Source organism: Rhamphochromis sp. 'chilingali' (genome assembly GCF_963969265.1).
Source record: "Rhamphochromis sp. 'chilingali' genome assembly, chromosome: 2".
NCBI lineage: Eukaryota > Metazoa > Chordata > Actinopteri > Cichliformes > Cichlidae > Rhamphochromis > Rhamphochromis sp. 'chilingali'.
Window position 1 is genome coordinate 54,331,310 of NC_137930.1, and position 13,178 is coordinate 54,344,487.

At 41.5% G+C, this 13,178-nt stretch overlaps 1 protein-coding gene across 2 annotated transcripts; it reads left to right on the forward strand.

Moving 5' to 3' along the window:
* The first annotated feature begins 341 nt into the window (after positions 1 to 341).
* Positions 342 to 11,549, forward strand: caprin1b (cell cycle associated protein 1b). Of its 2 annotated transcripts, none has more exons than XM_080868606.1 (18): positions 342 to 498; positions 1,878 to 2,042; positions 2,166 to 2,228; positions 2,305 to 2,391; positions 2,492 to 2,730; positions 2,837 to 2,919; positions 5,452 to 5,628; positions 5,732 to 5,784; positions 5,872 to 5,955; positions 7,196 to 7,381; positions 7,456 to 7,564; positions 7,646 to 7,707; positions 7,789 to 7,881; positions 8,040 to 8,183; positions 8,866 to 9,019; positions 9,230 to 9,409; positions 10,783 to 10,889; positions 10,987 to 11,549. In XM_080868606.1, exons 2-18 carry the CDS (start codon positions 1,878 to 1,880, stop codon positions 11,071 to 11,073), a joined length of 2,073 nt encoding a protein of 690 aa, XP_080724732.1. In that variant the 5' UTR covers positions 342 to 498; the 3' UTR covers positions 11,074 to 11,549. The 2 variants fall into 2 exon arrangements, with proteins under 2 accessions (XP_080724732.1, XP_080724733.1); XM_080868607.1 differs by having other exon boundaries at positions 9,233 to 9,409.
* The last annotated feature ends 1,629 nt before the right edge of the window (positions 11,550 to 13,178 follow it).

The following is a 13,178-nucleotide window of genomic DNA, read 5'->3' on the forward strand; positions in this document are numbered from 1 at the left end:
AAAGATTGTAGAGCAGGTGTGAGGTGGTGCTCAGAGTAGCAGTGGATAAACTGTACGAGGCACAGGGAAAGATATGATAGCCTAATCAAAGCTAATGATTGTGCAGATTTTCTGTCTGGAGGCTGGAGACAATTATGCCTGATCACAAATAGAAACTGCAAACGTTTAATTGGCTTATAACTTTCCATTTATTTAAGTGATTAATTATTGATTTCTTAATGGTAAAGTCTGACTTTTTTAATTGTTTGCGTTAAATAAAAATATTTTTTTTCGTGATTTTTCCGCGTATATATATTCAGGCATATCTAAGATAGCTAAAAACGGACCTTCGCCTTTATAAAGAGTTTCTTCTTCTTTCGAACCGTCTCAGTTGTCGGTGAGGCCGGCGGGGCGGATCCCACACAAGAGTGCAAGAGAAAAATAAAGCAACACAACAATAATAACAACTTGGCCTTTTCGTACTTTTCGCTGCCGAGCTCCCCTGTGGATATAAGCAAGGTGGGTCATTCGGGAGCCGCTGTATCGAGGCAACGGGTCTCCCGGCGGCCGGCTTGTGGCTAGCACGCGCTGCTGTAGCTATCAGATGCTAAGTCAGTGGTGTGTGCTAACGGTAGTGCGGCCAAGGCCATTTTACCAAATCGAAGAGATGAGATCTGCAAGCTGGCCGTACTGCCGAGGAGGCTCAGACTTGCTAGCGAGTGGTATAGATTTACAGCCCGAGGTCTGAGGAAGCTATATTGACGGGGAGAAAGTGCGGGGTTAGAAAAATGATATCTCTCAAGGCTGCGCAGTTTGGATTAAAGTTAGCCAGATGCTATTAGAGAATAGTTTTAAGGCCTAGGGTTTTTGTCTTGAACACTTACTGTTACAAAACTATAGCTAACTTCACTGTCACTTAAATTACAGCTATAATACATCATGTTAAAAAAATATATTAGGTCTGCTGTGTTATTTGGGCCAGTTGCTCTAGTTATGTTATTCACCAGTGACCATATTTATTTTCGTGTATAGTATAGTTGACTGTTTCATTTACGAACTTAAGTGTCAAGAATATACATCAGGAGCTTTACATTCTAAGCAGAATAGTTCGCTGTCTCTCCAGAGTACGCACAAGGAAAACTTAATAAAGCTTTCAGTTAACCTCTCAAATATACCCATCCAGCAATTAGTACATCCAGACCCACCTTAGCATGCACATGACGGTATCTCATGTAGTATAGGGACTGATAGCAACAGTTTTCTCAAAGAATTCAGTCGAAATTGTGAAGCACAGTGCAAAAATAAATCCAAATCTGCAGCTTCTCTACTCGTCATATTCTGATACTTTATTCCCAGTTTTGTTTGTTGTTGTTGTTGTTTTTTTATCAGTTATTAATATATTAACTCTGGATATCTGCTTATTACAACTTCCAGTCAAGTCATCATGTTTATATTGTAAAAAACTATCTACCACTTAAAATCTGTGTATTTTGCTGCTTGAAATTAATTCGAATTATTTATATGTTGTTGTTTTTAAGGTAACATGAAGCCTAAATCTGCTGTGGCACTAAATGCTGAGTCAGGGGCCTGCTGTGGCTGAATCTATGTAATTCTTATTGATGTAGAAAATTATCTGCAGTGATCCTGCCTAAGAGGATCTATTTGGTGTGTCCTTTTTGAAGGTTTTGAGTGAAATTAATAATTTAACCTAAGATGATTTTCAGGTTAGTCATTAATAAAAGTTATCTTTAGCTGAAGCAAAACAATGACACGGTTCCCTGTGGTCCACAGATAGTTTTGAGTATTTTCCGCTATACTTTTTTTTTTCTTTCTGTTTTTTGAGTACATGAAAATATTTTTGTCACCAAAAGCTGAACTGTTATACTTTCAATTCCTAGATGCCCTCAGCAATGAATGCAAACAGGACGGTGCAGTCTGCCAGCCCAGATGTGGGATCCGCTCCAGGGTCAATGGGCAATCTTGCACTTGGTGGACAGTCTGAAGTTTTGAAGCAAGTTCTTGTTGTTATTGAAAAGAAGGTGCGCAACATGGAGAAGAAAAAGGTGAGGACTATTGACCGGTTTGTTCCAGGTCTGCTTGACTAAACTGAATTTCTGACAATAACCAGTTGTCTACATTGTGGTTAATCTTTAAACTGTTTGTTGCATTTTTGCATCTTGTTACAGAGCAAACTGGATGATTATGAAGTCAGGAAGAATAAAGGGGAGGGTCTTAATCAGGACCAGCTGGTGGGTACTTGGAAACCAAAATCATTTTTAAAAGGAATGTAAAACTTGTGAAACATCTGTTCCTTCATCTTTTTAGGAAGCCCTCTCCAAGTACCAGGAAGTCATGAATAACTTGGAATTTGCCCGAGAGTTGCAAAAGACATTTGTCACATTGGGACAAGATGTAAGGTTGAGTTTTAATTTTCTAGAAATGTTCATCAAAGATGTGTACACCCTGGATTGTAATAACTTGATCTTTTGTGGCTCATACTCATTATCCTCAGATCCAGAAAGTAGTGAAGAAGTCTGCAAGGAGGGAGCAGCTGCAGCGGGAGGAAGCTGAGCAAAGAAGGCTGAAGACGGTTCTGGAGCTCCAGTTCATCCTTGATCGGCTGGGTGATGAAACTGTGCGGCAGGACCTGAAGCAGGGAGTTGGTGGCTCACCACTGCTGACAGATGCAGACCTTGCAGTTTTTGATGAGTTCTACAAGCTAGTGGGGCCAGAACGTGACCAAAACATCAGGTTTGTCTAAGGCAATGATACAGAAAACTTGTGCCTAGTTGTGGGTTTTGTGTTTTCTTTTTCCCCATAAAAAGCTGATTTTAAGCGCTTATTTTTATCTGTGCAGGCTCGCTGATCAGTATGAAGATGCATCTGTTCACCTCTGGGACCTGCTGGAAGGGAAGGACAAGGCTGTGGTTGGAACAACATGTAAGCCAAATTTTAACTCATTTCCGTAGTAATCAACTCTGGTGTATTATTCAGTTTCTTAGTTTCTCTATTGCTTTGGCCAATTAGCTAAAGCATTTTATTTCTCCTTTTAGTTTTTTATAGACAAGCAGTTCAGCTTATCAAAGATAATGTCAAGTAAAATAATACTTGAAATAATGTAATTGCAGCCTTGCTAAAATTTATTGCAGAATTAAGGGGCGTCATTATTCAAGACAAATTGGCTTTATTTAGATGCCCAGCTGGCACTGAAAATTGTTGGCAGGACATTTTATCAGATGGATGGTGACACAACAGTCATCTGTAAGCTTTTTATCACACTGAAGCTGGTCATAAGTAATCTGTCGCATACTTTGGGAGTAGTTGTCCGAATCTGGAGATCCCAAATCAATGCGCCTGGTCAAAAGTTACTCCGGTTGTAAGTCAGTCTTAATACATTAATGACATGTGCATGTAGTGTTTTTGTTAATGCAGCAATGTGAATAATCAAGGCTTGGGGCTATTGGCATTACTGCATTCTCAGCGATCTGACCTGAAGCCTCGCACTACTGCATTCAGCTAGGGGGCTGAGAGCTGTGGGCTTATCCTGACTCAGCAGTAGGGCAGGGTGCCAGCAGCCCTGTCGCCTGTGGTTCCACTAGTCAGATTTTTAGAGCCACATTAGGATACTGGTGACCCAGTTCACTGTGACACCTTTCAACCCTTTCCTGTCAGTCAGAGGTCTCATTCAGAGAGTCAGGGTGAGATTAATCAAAGTGACAGCAGACTTTTTCACCTAAAGCATAAGGCAGAGAAAGAAAAGATACTGGGCTGCTTTGGCTGAAGATCCAAAAGCATAAATGCATGAATCATCTTGAAGGTTTTCTACCATTTTCAAGAAAATTATAAATCATGTTTGGATTTATAATCCAATCAGTAAGCTCTTACCAAAATTGTTTCCATTGTATGGGCTTAGATTTTTTTTTTAATTTATTTTATTTTAAAAACTTACATCAGTCTTCACATTGCCATACTTTTTAGTTCATAGATTTAAAGCAACTTAAGACTGTAAGTTCCCTCATATTTATGTGTGCCAAAAATCCCATTTGGAGGCTGTTTTACAACAATACTAGGGATACTTGTATTGGCCTTTCTGTGCAGTATTTGTTTGTTCTCTGTGAGCTTATCTAGGTTCTCAGTCCTCTGGCATTCTCCCAGAGTCCAAAGACATGTCTGTTAAATAAATTAGTATATTATAAATTGGCCAGAGGTGTGATTGTGAGCATGAATGGTTGTCTCTCTGTGTTAGCCCTGCAGTGGGCTGGTGACCATGCCACAGTGTACCCTGCTTCTCATCTGACATCTGGGAGAGGCTCCAGCCCACCACATGACGCAGAATTGGATAATTGGCTAAACATGTATATGAATAGATACATATTTATAGGAAATATTGTGCTATTTTTGATGCTGTTGTACCTGAAGAATATGACTGTATATGTATAAAGCCAATGCTGTTGTGTATTGTTGTTGTTGTTATTATTATCATTATTATTATTATTATTATTATTATTATTATTATTATTATTTCATATTGAAGTAGGGTAGGGGGAGGCTAAATCCTACTACTGTCATAAAAATCTGTTTACAATATTGCTCAGCAAAGTGGTTCGTGGTGGTGTTAATTAATGTGGCTTTGGTACTAAAAACTGAGCTGCAGGGAATCATCTTTTTTTTTTTTTTTTTTAAATTATTATTTTTATTGCAAATGTTTGTAGGCTTAGTCTGTATGTGGTGTTGTAGAGACTAAAGGTGGAGTAGCACTGAATTCAACAGTTTTGAAAGTTGGACTTGGAAAATTACCAGAGCCCTACTGTGTCCAACTGCGGAAAGCTGGAGTACTAATGCCATTTTCTACTACATGAATCAACCTTTTAAAGGGATTCACATTTAGAAATGATTAGCTTGTGTTCTTTTCTTTGTAGAACAGTTCAGTTAATGTGTGCATTTGCCTACTATGCATCCACCACCATCTACATCGTGATTAAAAACATTGTTTGTTTTGTAAAGCCATTTTAACCTTTAGCTAGACAACAATGTCTCATTCAGAGGCAGTTCTGAAAGTAATAATAAAAACACTGATCTTTGGCTTTGATTCCTGTGGAAGATGCAGGGGGAAAACATTTTGAGGCTGCAGTCACTAAATGTGTGGTCTTTTTACTGATGAAATTCCTCAAATTTGCACATTTATCTTTTTTAAAAAGTGGAAGTTCAGGTTTAGTGTGGGATGTAAAGCTTGCATCACTGCTCAGTGTTTATTTAATTGAAACTCAGTATTGTTACATCTCGTTTGGAGTTTAGCTTGTTAAGCTCTCCTTAGTGTATCAGAAACACTTCCTGTTAAGTCATCTATTGATCCAAAGGTCCTAATACTGACACTTTGTTATTCCCGTGGCAGCTCAATGCATGCTTTGATGGTTTGAGTTTCTGTTGAAATGCTGAATTTTATTTTATTTTTTTTGTCACCCCCTCTGCTAGACAAGGCACTGAAGGAGACTTTGGACCAGGTTCTGCTGAGTGGGTACTTTGACCGGATTCCATCTCACCAAAATGGAGTGTGTGAGGAGGAAGAAGAAGAGGAAGAGCCAGCTGCTGCTGCAGCACCTGCAGTAGTAGCTGAATCGTCAGAAGCAGAAGAGCAGACTGCCGATCCAGGTCTTGACCACTTTCTGATGTCTTACCACTTAAAAAGTCCTAACATAATCCAGCAATAAAGAAGTCATCACAGCATTCACTGAATAATTTTTCCTCTTTACAGACACTGAAATAATTGAGGAATTCACAGAGCCCATTGCAGTGGAAACAACAGAGGTGAGAGCAAGTTTTTCTCTTCCATCAAAATCTGGGGAGCTTATTATATTTTCATCTTTGTGCTGATGTTTGCTTTATTACTTCCAGTTTGTAAACAGACAGTTCATTCCAGATGGCACATACAGCGGCAGTGAGAAGGAACAGGGAGACGAGTGGACCCGAGAAACGGAGGTATGATGTAATTATGAAGTAGATTTGAAAATTAATGAGCTAACTCAAAGCTAGTAGTAGTAATTAAATGTTTTGAAAGAAAATACATCTTCTGCTTGTACTTAAATCTCCAAGAGTTTTTTTTTTTTTTTTTTTTTTTTTGTACAGTCTTTATTAATTCAGTGTTTTTGTAAATTCTGGCTTCTGAAGCTGTTTCAAAACATCAGCAACATGACCATGAAACAGAAATTTGTAGAGAAGAAAAAAACAACTAGCGGCTGCTGCTATCGCAGAAACTAACATTTTCATTCTCTCATTAGAGGGTAATCTTTCTGTACTTTTATTTATTTCAAAAACTTGAAAATTTGGGGATAAATATTGAAGAAGATTTAGGCAACACTTGAAGTTTTATTTATTTTTTTTTTTTAAATCCAGTCTATCACATGTTTTGCTAAACTCAAGGAGTGGTGGTTGTGATGACAGCAGCCACACTTCTCTTTAAGTGCAGCTGAAGAAATGTGGTGTAACCTGTTTGCTAAATGGTTCAGTATGCAGTTACCTATAGAGCTCTGTGGAGCTTTTGATTCTGCTCTAGGCAGTACGTGGCTAACAGTTTAACTCCTTTTTACTTATTTGAGTTTGTGTGCTAATCCTGAAGCCAGTTATTTTTCATTAAAGACTTGATTAACCAACTATGATTCAGGATAGAAGTCGTTATCATTTCCAGGCTTTTTCCCCCCTGCGAGTCCTGCTCAGTGTATTGGCATTCATTGGCACCTGCTAACAGAACTTTCTAAGAACTGGTTCTCAACTGGGACAATTTCTCTGTACTCATCTGAAAATGAAACGATTAGTGAGGGGGGGATCCCTCAGGGAGCAGTAAATCTTTTTCACATCCGGGGCATTTCTATATATATACTCTGGCTTTGTCTACTTACAGGTTGTCACATCTATGTTTGAGCGCCACCCTGAGATGGTATGAATGCTTGTGACAAGTGTGCAACACACAAGGTTTTGTTTTTAACTGAGGATATCCCATGACTCGGTCTGCCTGACAAGAAAGAAGTTGTCGAGTCAATGAAGTAATTGCAATGCTGGAAAGCTCAGATTACATTTTTGGTCTTAATCTGTGATGTCTTGGTTTACTAATCCTGATGTGAATACGAATGCATACAACTTTTCATGAACATTAAACCACTTTTCAGTGGTTCTCGTTCAGTGCATTTCTCACTCACTTGTCCTCTCCCCCTTCCACTATCAGGCAGTTGCTGCCTTACAACAGCAGCAACCGCAGCAGCAGCCTGTGCAGCCTGCAGCGCCCCCTGTTGCCCTGGATACCCACCCAATGAACTTGACGTCTCCTGCGCCTCCTACTGACCCCATGGCCAGGAAGCAGGTGGTGCAAGACTTAATGGCGCAGATGCAGGGGACGTACAACTTCATGCAGGTGTGGATTTAGTTGAAAGCACTGCTGTTTGTGTTTGGATGTTGTAACTTGGTACTAATTACCTCTATTCTCAGGACTCCATGTTGGAGTTTGATGGACAGCCTATTGACCCAGCCATTGTATCGGCGCAGCCCATGAAACCTGCCCAAAACATGGAGGTGCCACAGATGGGGTGTCCTCCAGGTATGTTGTACCAAAGAGAAACAGTCTTTATTTTATTTGTTTTAAGTTATGTCAGGTCTGACAATGTTTAAATTGTCTTAGTTCATCCTGAGACCCGGCTATCACAACCCAACTCTGTTCCTGTTCAACCTGAGCCCACACAAGTAAGTACTTAAATATAAGCAAACATGCTGTTAGAAATTGTATGGAAGAATGGGTGTAATTTCTACTCCTACTGTTTACAGGTTCCAATCATATCTCCAACACCACCACCTATGTATCAGACCTCACACACACCAGATCCTCGACCCTCAGCAGAATCCATTGACCCCATCCAGGTAAACTGTGGTGGGACTTCAGTAAAGCTTTAATTTTTAAACTCTTTATATATGGAGTAGTTTTTCCATTGAAAGGTGGGGAAGTGCTCATTGCAGTCATGTGAAATTTTGCTGACCGTTTTTAATGTGATGTGTATTATGCCTTCCCTGCTCAACAGCCCTCCATGTCTTTGTCGGAGCAGCCTCCACCCTCTACAGTTCTCCCTCCAGCCTCACAGACGCCGGTGTTCCAGCCTGTTTCCAAAGCTCCTCACAGTGGTGGCATCAATGTCAACGCAGCACCATTCCAGTCCATGCAGACAGTAAGGCTTTGCTTCCTTTTGATTTTTTTTGTTTTTGGAGGTATAAATATGAACTGCTTCTCATGTCATAAAATAGCCTGTGTTAAAACCATGTTGTTCTTTATGGCAATTTCAGGGTTTACTCCATGTGGGGTTCTGCTTTGTTTCATGTATTCCACACATGCACTGTTTTCCATATCTTTGGTCCTCTAATTTTGTTAAACATTCACACACTTGTCAACTTTTCACGCTGTTCAGCCAAATACAACAAACAAGCTGCTTTTTAGCATGCATGTGTGGAACGTGGTTGGATACCCTCAGTTGTGGTGTTGTAGCATTCACAGTTCTCGTGCATCGTGCAGCTGTTCCCCTTCCATGCTTGGAGTGTGATTAAAGAAAAAATTTTACTGAAATCTGGAGCATCAAGCGCATCATGTGGATAAACCAGCTGTTTGGAGCACAGAGTGCTCTTCACCACTGGAGTCACAACAGAAGTTCATTAATGACTTACTTTTTTTTTTTGTTTGTTTGTTTTGTTTGTTTTGAGTCCTGAAGTGACCTTATCACATTGCGTTTAAAATACGTTTATAGCAGAACAGTTGAAATCAGGAAATGGGTGGCAGTGGACTTTACTCCTAATAACCATGTGACCTTTCCTCTGATTTTTGGCTTCATAACAATGTGGGTTTTGTTTATCCCTCAGGTGTTCAACCTTAATGCTCCAGTCCCACCAGCTAATGAGGCTGAGGCTTTGAACCAGGCCAGCCAGTATCAGAGCTACAATAACCAGGCCTTTAGCAGCCAGCCACAGCATCCAGTGGAGCAGACGGAGATGCAGCCAGAACAGCTGCAATCTGGTGGGCAGACTTTAAATTTTATCTTCGCAACTTAAGTTTTCCTGTCTATTTTTTTTTTTTTTTTTTTTTTTTTTTTTTTTTTTTTTTTTTTCCTTTTTCCCTTCCTAGAGGCTTCACTGCAGTTAAACTTTATTTAAATGCATGTTCTTGTTCAACTACAGACTGAGTTATTGTGTTTTGGACCCCTTGCTATCTTGGTTTATTTTTTAGTAGTTGGTGCCTTCCATTCCCAAGACCAACCTGGAGGCCATCAACAGCCTTCCCAGCAGGGTCCAGGCTTTGGCAGGCAGGCTCAGTCCTTCTATAACAGCAGAGGTATGTCTCGTGGTGGACCTCGCAACGCCCGGGGCATGATCAATGGATACAGAGGCTCATCAAATGGTTTCCGAGGTATGATAACACCCTCAGCTGTAAGTTAGTGGTTTCACTTTGAAACAAGACTGAATATGTAATTTATTTGTTCATTTCTTTATTTTATTTTATTTTCCATCCATCCATCCATCCATCTTTATCCGGGGCCGGGTCGCGGGGGCAGCAGCCTAAGCAAAGAGGCCCAGACCTCCCTCTCCCCAGCCACCTCCTCCAGCTTATCCGGAGGAATACCAAGGCGTTCCCAGGCCAGCCGAGAGATATAATCTCTCCAGCGTGTCCTGGGTCTGCCCCGGGGCCTCCTCCCGGTGGGACATGCCTGGAACACCTCACCCAGGAGGCGCCCAGGGGGCATCCTTGTCAGATGCCCGAACCACCTCAGCTGGCTCCTTTCGATGTGGAGCAGCAGCTGCTCTACTCTGAGCCCCTCCCGGATGGCCGAACTTCTCACCCTATCTCTAAGGGAGAGGCCAGCCACCCTTCGGAGGAAGCTCATTTCTGCCGCTTGTATCCGCGATCTCGTTCTTTCGGTCACTACCCACAGCTCGTGGCCATAGGTGAGGGTAGGGACGTAGATCGACCGGTAAATTGAGAGCTTCGCTTTTACACTCGGCTCCCTCTTCACCACGACGGACCGGTGCAGCGTCCGCATTACTGCAGCTGCAGCCCCAATCCGTCTGTCGATCTCCGGCTCCCTTCTCCCATCACTCGCGAACAAGACCCCGAGATACTTGAACTCCTCCACTTGGGGCAGGAACTCATCCCCGACCCGGAGTGGGCACTCCACCCTTTTCCGGCTGAGAACCATGGCCTCAGATTTGGAGGTGCTGATCCTCATTCCCGCTGCTTCACACTCGGCTGCGAACCGTTCCAGTGCGAGCTGGAGGCCCTCACCCGATGAAGCCAACAGAACCACATCATCTGCAAAAATCAGAGATGAGATTCTGAGGCCACCAAAGCGAAAGTCCTCCGCCACTTGGCTGCGCCTAGAAATTCTGTCCATAAAAATTATGAACAGAACCGGAGACAAAGGGCAGCCCTGGCGGAGCCCATCACCCACCGGGAACGAGTCCGACTTATTGCCGGCAATGCGAACCAAGCTCTTGCAACGGTTGTATAGGGATCGAATGGCCCGTAGCAATGGGCCAGACACCCCATATTCCCGCAACACCTCCCACAGGACACCCCGAGGGACACGGTCGAATGCCTTCTCCAAGTCCACAAAACACATGTAGACTGGTTGGGCAAACTCCCATGCACCCTCAAGTATCCTGGAGAGGATAAAGAGCTGGTCCAGTGTTCCACGACCAGGACGTTCTCTTTTATTACACATTTGTATTTGGTAGCATGAGTTTCTCATGCATTAATTCTAATTTGTGTCTTTGTGTTTCCAGGTGGCTACGATGGTTATCGTGCTCCTTTCACCAACTCTCCAAACTCGGGATATGGACAAACTCAGTACAGCACACCTCGGGATTACTCAAATGGGAATTATCAGAGGGTATGAAAGAAGTGTTCAAACTGTACGTGATCTTTGTTGCTGTTTTAATGTTACAATTTCTAAAACATCCCTTTCCTTTTTGTTTTTTCTTTGTTAGGACGGTTACCAGCAGAACTACAAACGTGGAGCTGGTCAGGGACCCAGAGGAGTGTCAAGAGGCAGCACTCAAGCAATGCGATCCTGAAAAGGCCTTTTCATAATGACTGTGACTGATTAACTTGCACCACACTGAAAATCCAGAATTCGAGAATGCATTTGCCCCATCTCACTCGCGCCCATTGTTTTTGTTTTTTCTTCTTTCCCTCTCGTCCATCTCTTAAATCAAAGTAATGCCTGCTTTGATATTTGGAAGTCATTTAAAGTTTCAAACGCAAGCTAAACTGTAAATCAATGATTTACATATGCCCTGTGTCTCAATCTTCCTGTAAACTTGAACGATTTCATAAGTTATGTTTTTTTAATTTTTTTTAATTTTTTTTGTATTTAAAAAATACACCTGCCACTGGTCCAATCCCTGGGAGTTGTTGTTTTTTTGTTTTTTTCCCCTGTTCTTTTCTGTAATTTTGGCTCCAAAAAAAGGCATTTACGTTCAACAAGCTCCCATTTCCTTGTTTGTAAATGGATGTTGCTTCAAGAGTTTCAATAAAGTTGTGTTGCATACCTGTGCTTCATCCTTGAGTTTCTTGCTGTAGGGTAAATCTCATTTTACTTATGTTATTGCTCCAAAGAGGTCTCCAAAGATAACACTAATGTAGTGGCAGGCATCTTTCTCAGTAATTGTTTTGACCCAAAAAACACACTGCGCATGTCCCCCAACACAGAGTAATATAGTGTACGCTGTTAAGTGCAAGTCCCGTTCAGTGTATTGGCATTCATTGGCACCTGCTAACTAAACTTTCTAACAACTGGTTCTGAACTGGGACAGTTTCTGTACTCATCTGAAAATGAAACTACAACAGATTAGTGAGGGGGGCTGAAATCCCTCAGGGAGCAGCGCGCGCGCACACACACACTTACAGGTTGTCTCATCAATGTTTAAGCACCAGCCGAGATGGTATGAATGCTTGTGACAAGTATGCAACACACAGGGTTTTGTTTTTGTTTTTAACTGAGGCTATCCCATGACTCGGTCTGCCTGACAAGAAAGAAGTTGTCGAGTCAGTGAAGTAATTGCAATGCTTGAAAGTTCAGATTACATTTTTGGTCTTAAACTGTGGTGTAGGATTGCAATGATATATATATATACATCGGGGAAACCAAACAACCTCTGTCGAAGTGGATGGCACAACACAGAAGAGCTAACTTTTCAGGGCAAGACTCCGCAGTCTATTTACACCTACAGGCCAATGGACACTTTCAATGATGAGGATGTGCACATCCTGGATGGGGAGTCAAGGAGGGGGCCTAAGGTTATATCTTTTGCCATCTTACAATGCTGTGATTGCAGCCATTCCCCAACTCTCTGTGAATGGTACTCATGATCTTTGACCAATGGGCCTTGATCAGTGGTTGTTGATCAATGGTCATGACAATTTGCATATTAATGATCAAAGAAATGACCTCACAGCCCATTGTTCATTCGGTGGGCTGATTTCAGTTATTGTGCAAACATGTACTGTTTATAAGGTTGGGGAAACCTGCAGTCAGCTGAAACTGAATAAGTCACTTGGATGAGTGATGAAACGTTTCTCCCATTGAAAACGCTACGTCGAGATGAACAGAATCTACCTTTTGGGATTTACTTACCTGGATGATTGAGCATGCGTCAAGACATCTTTTTCTCAGTACAGACGTCTTATTTTAAAGACGATTGTAGTGAAAATTCAGTTTCGTTGGCTCACGTGACTCTTAACTTTACTTTTAATTGCAACCAAAATATCTTCTCTGTAATGTTATCAGTCTAAGCGTCTCTCCTAAAAAGGAAAAACTGAAAACATCTAGCTGGTTGCTCAGTGTGGGATGCAGCATCACCCTGTGGCCAGAGAGTAGACACACTGTAGTGCCGTGCTGACACGGGACAAAGCAAAACTAATTTTACACTATAAATTGCTGCTGTAATGTCTCTCCAAGCTATTTTAAAACCCGTTTTGTCCACACTGAATTCAATTAGTGACTTTGTAATAGACTTGGAAAAAAGGCGCTGTGTGATAGCCGTCAGTCAAATATTTTCTCAAACTATTGAAAGGAAAAAGTCCCCAAACACTTTACTTTAACGTGTTATAACAGTTGTAGATAAGTCTTTCATTTTAATTTTTTAATTTATTTTTAGTTCAACTGATTCTCTCCCCG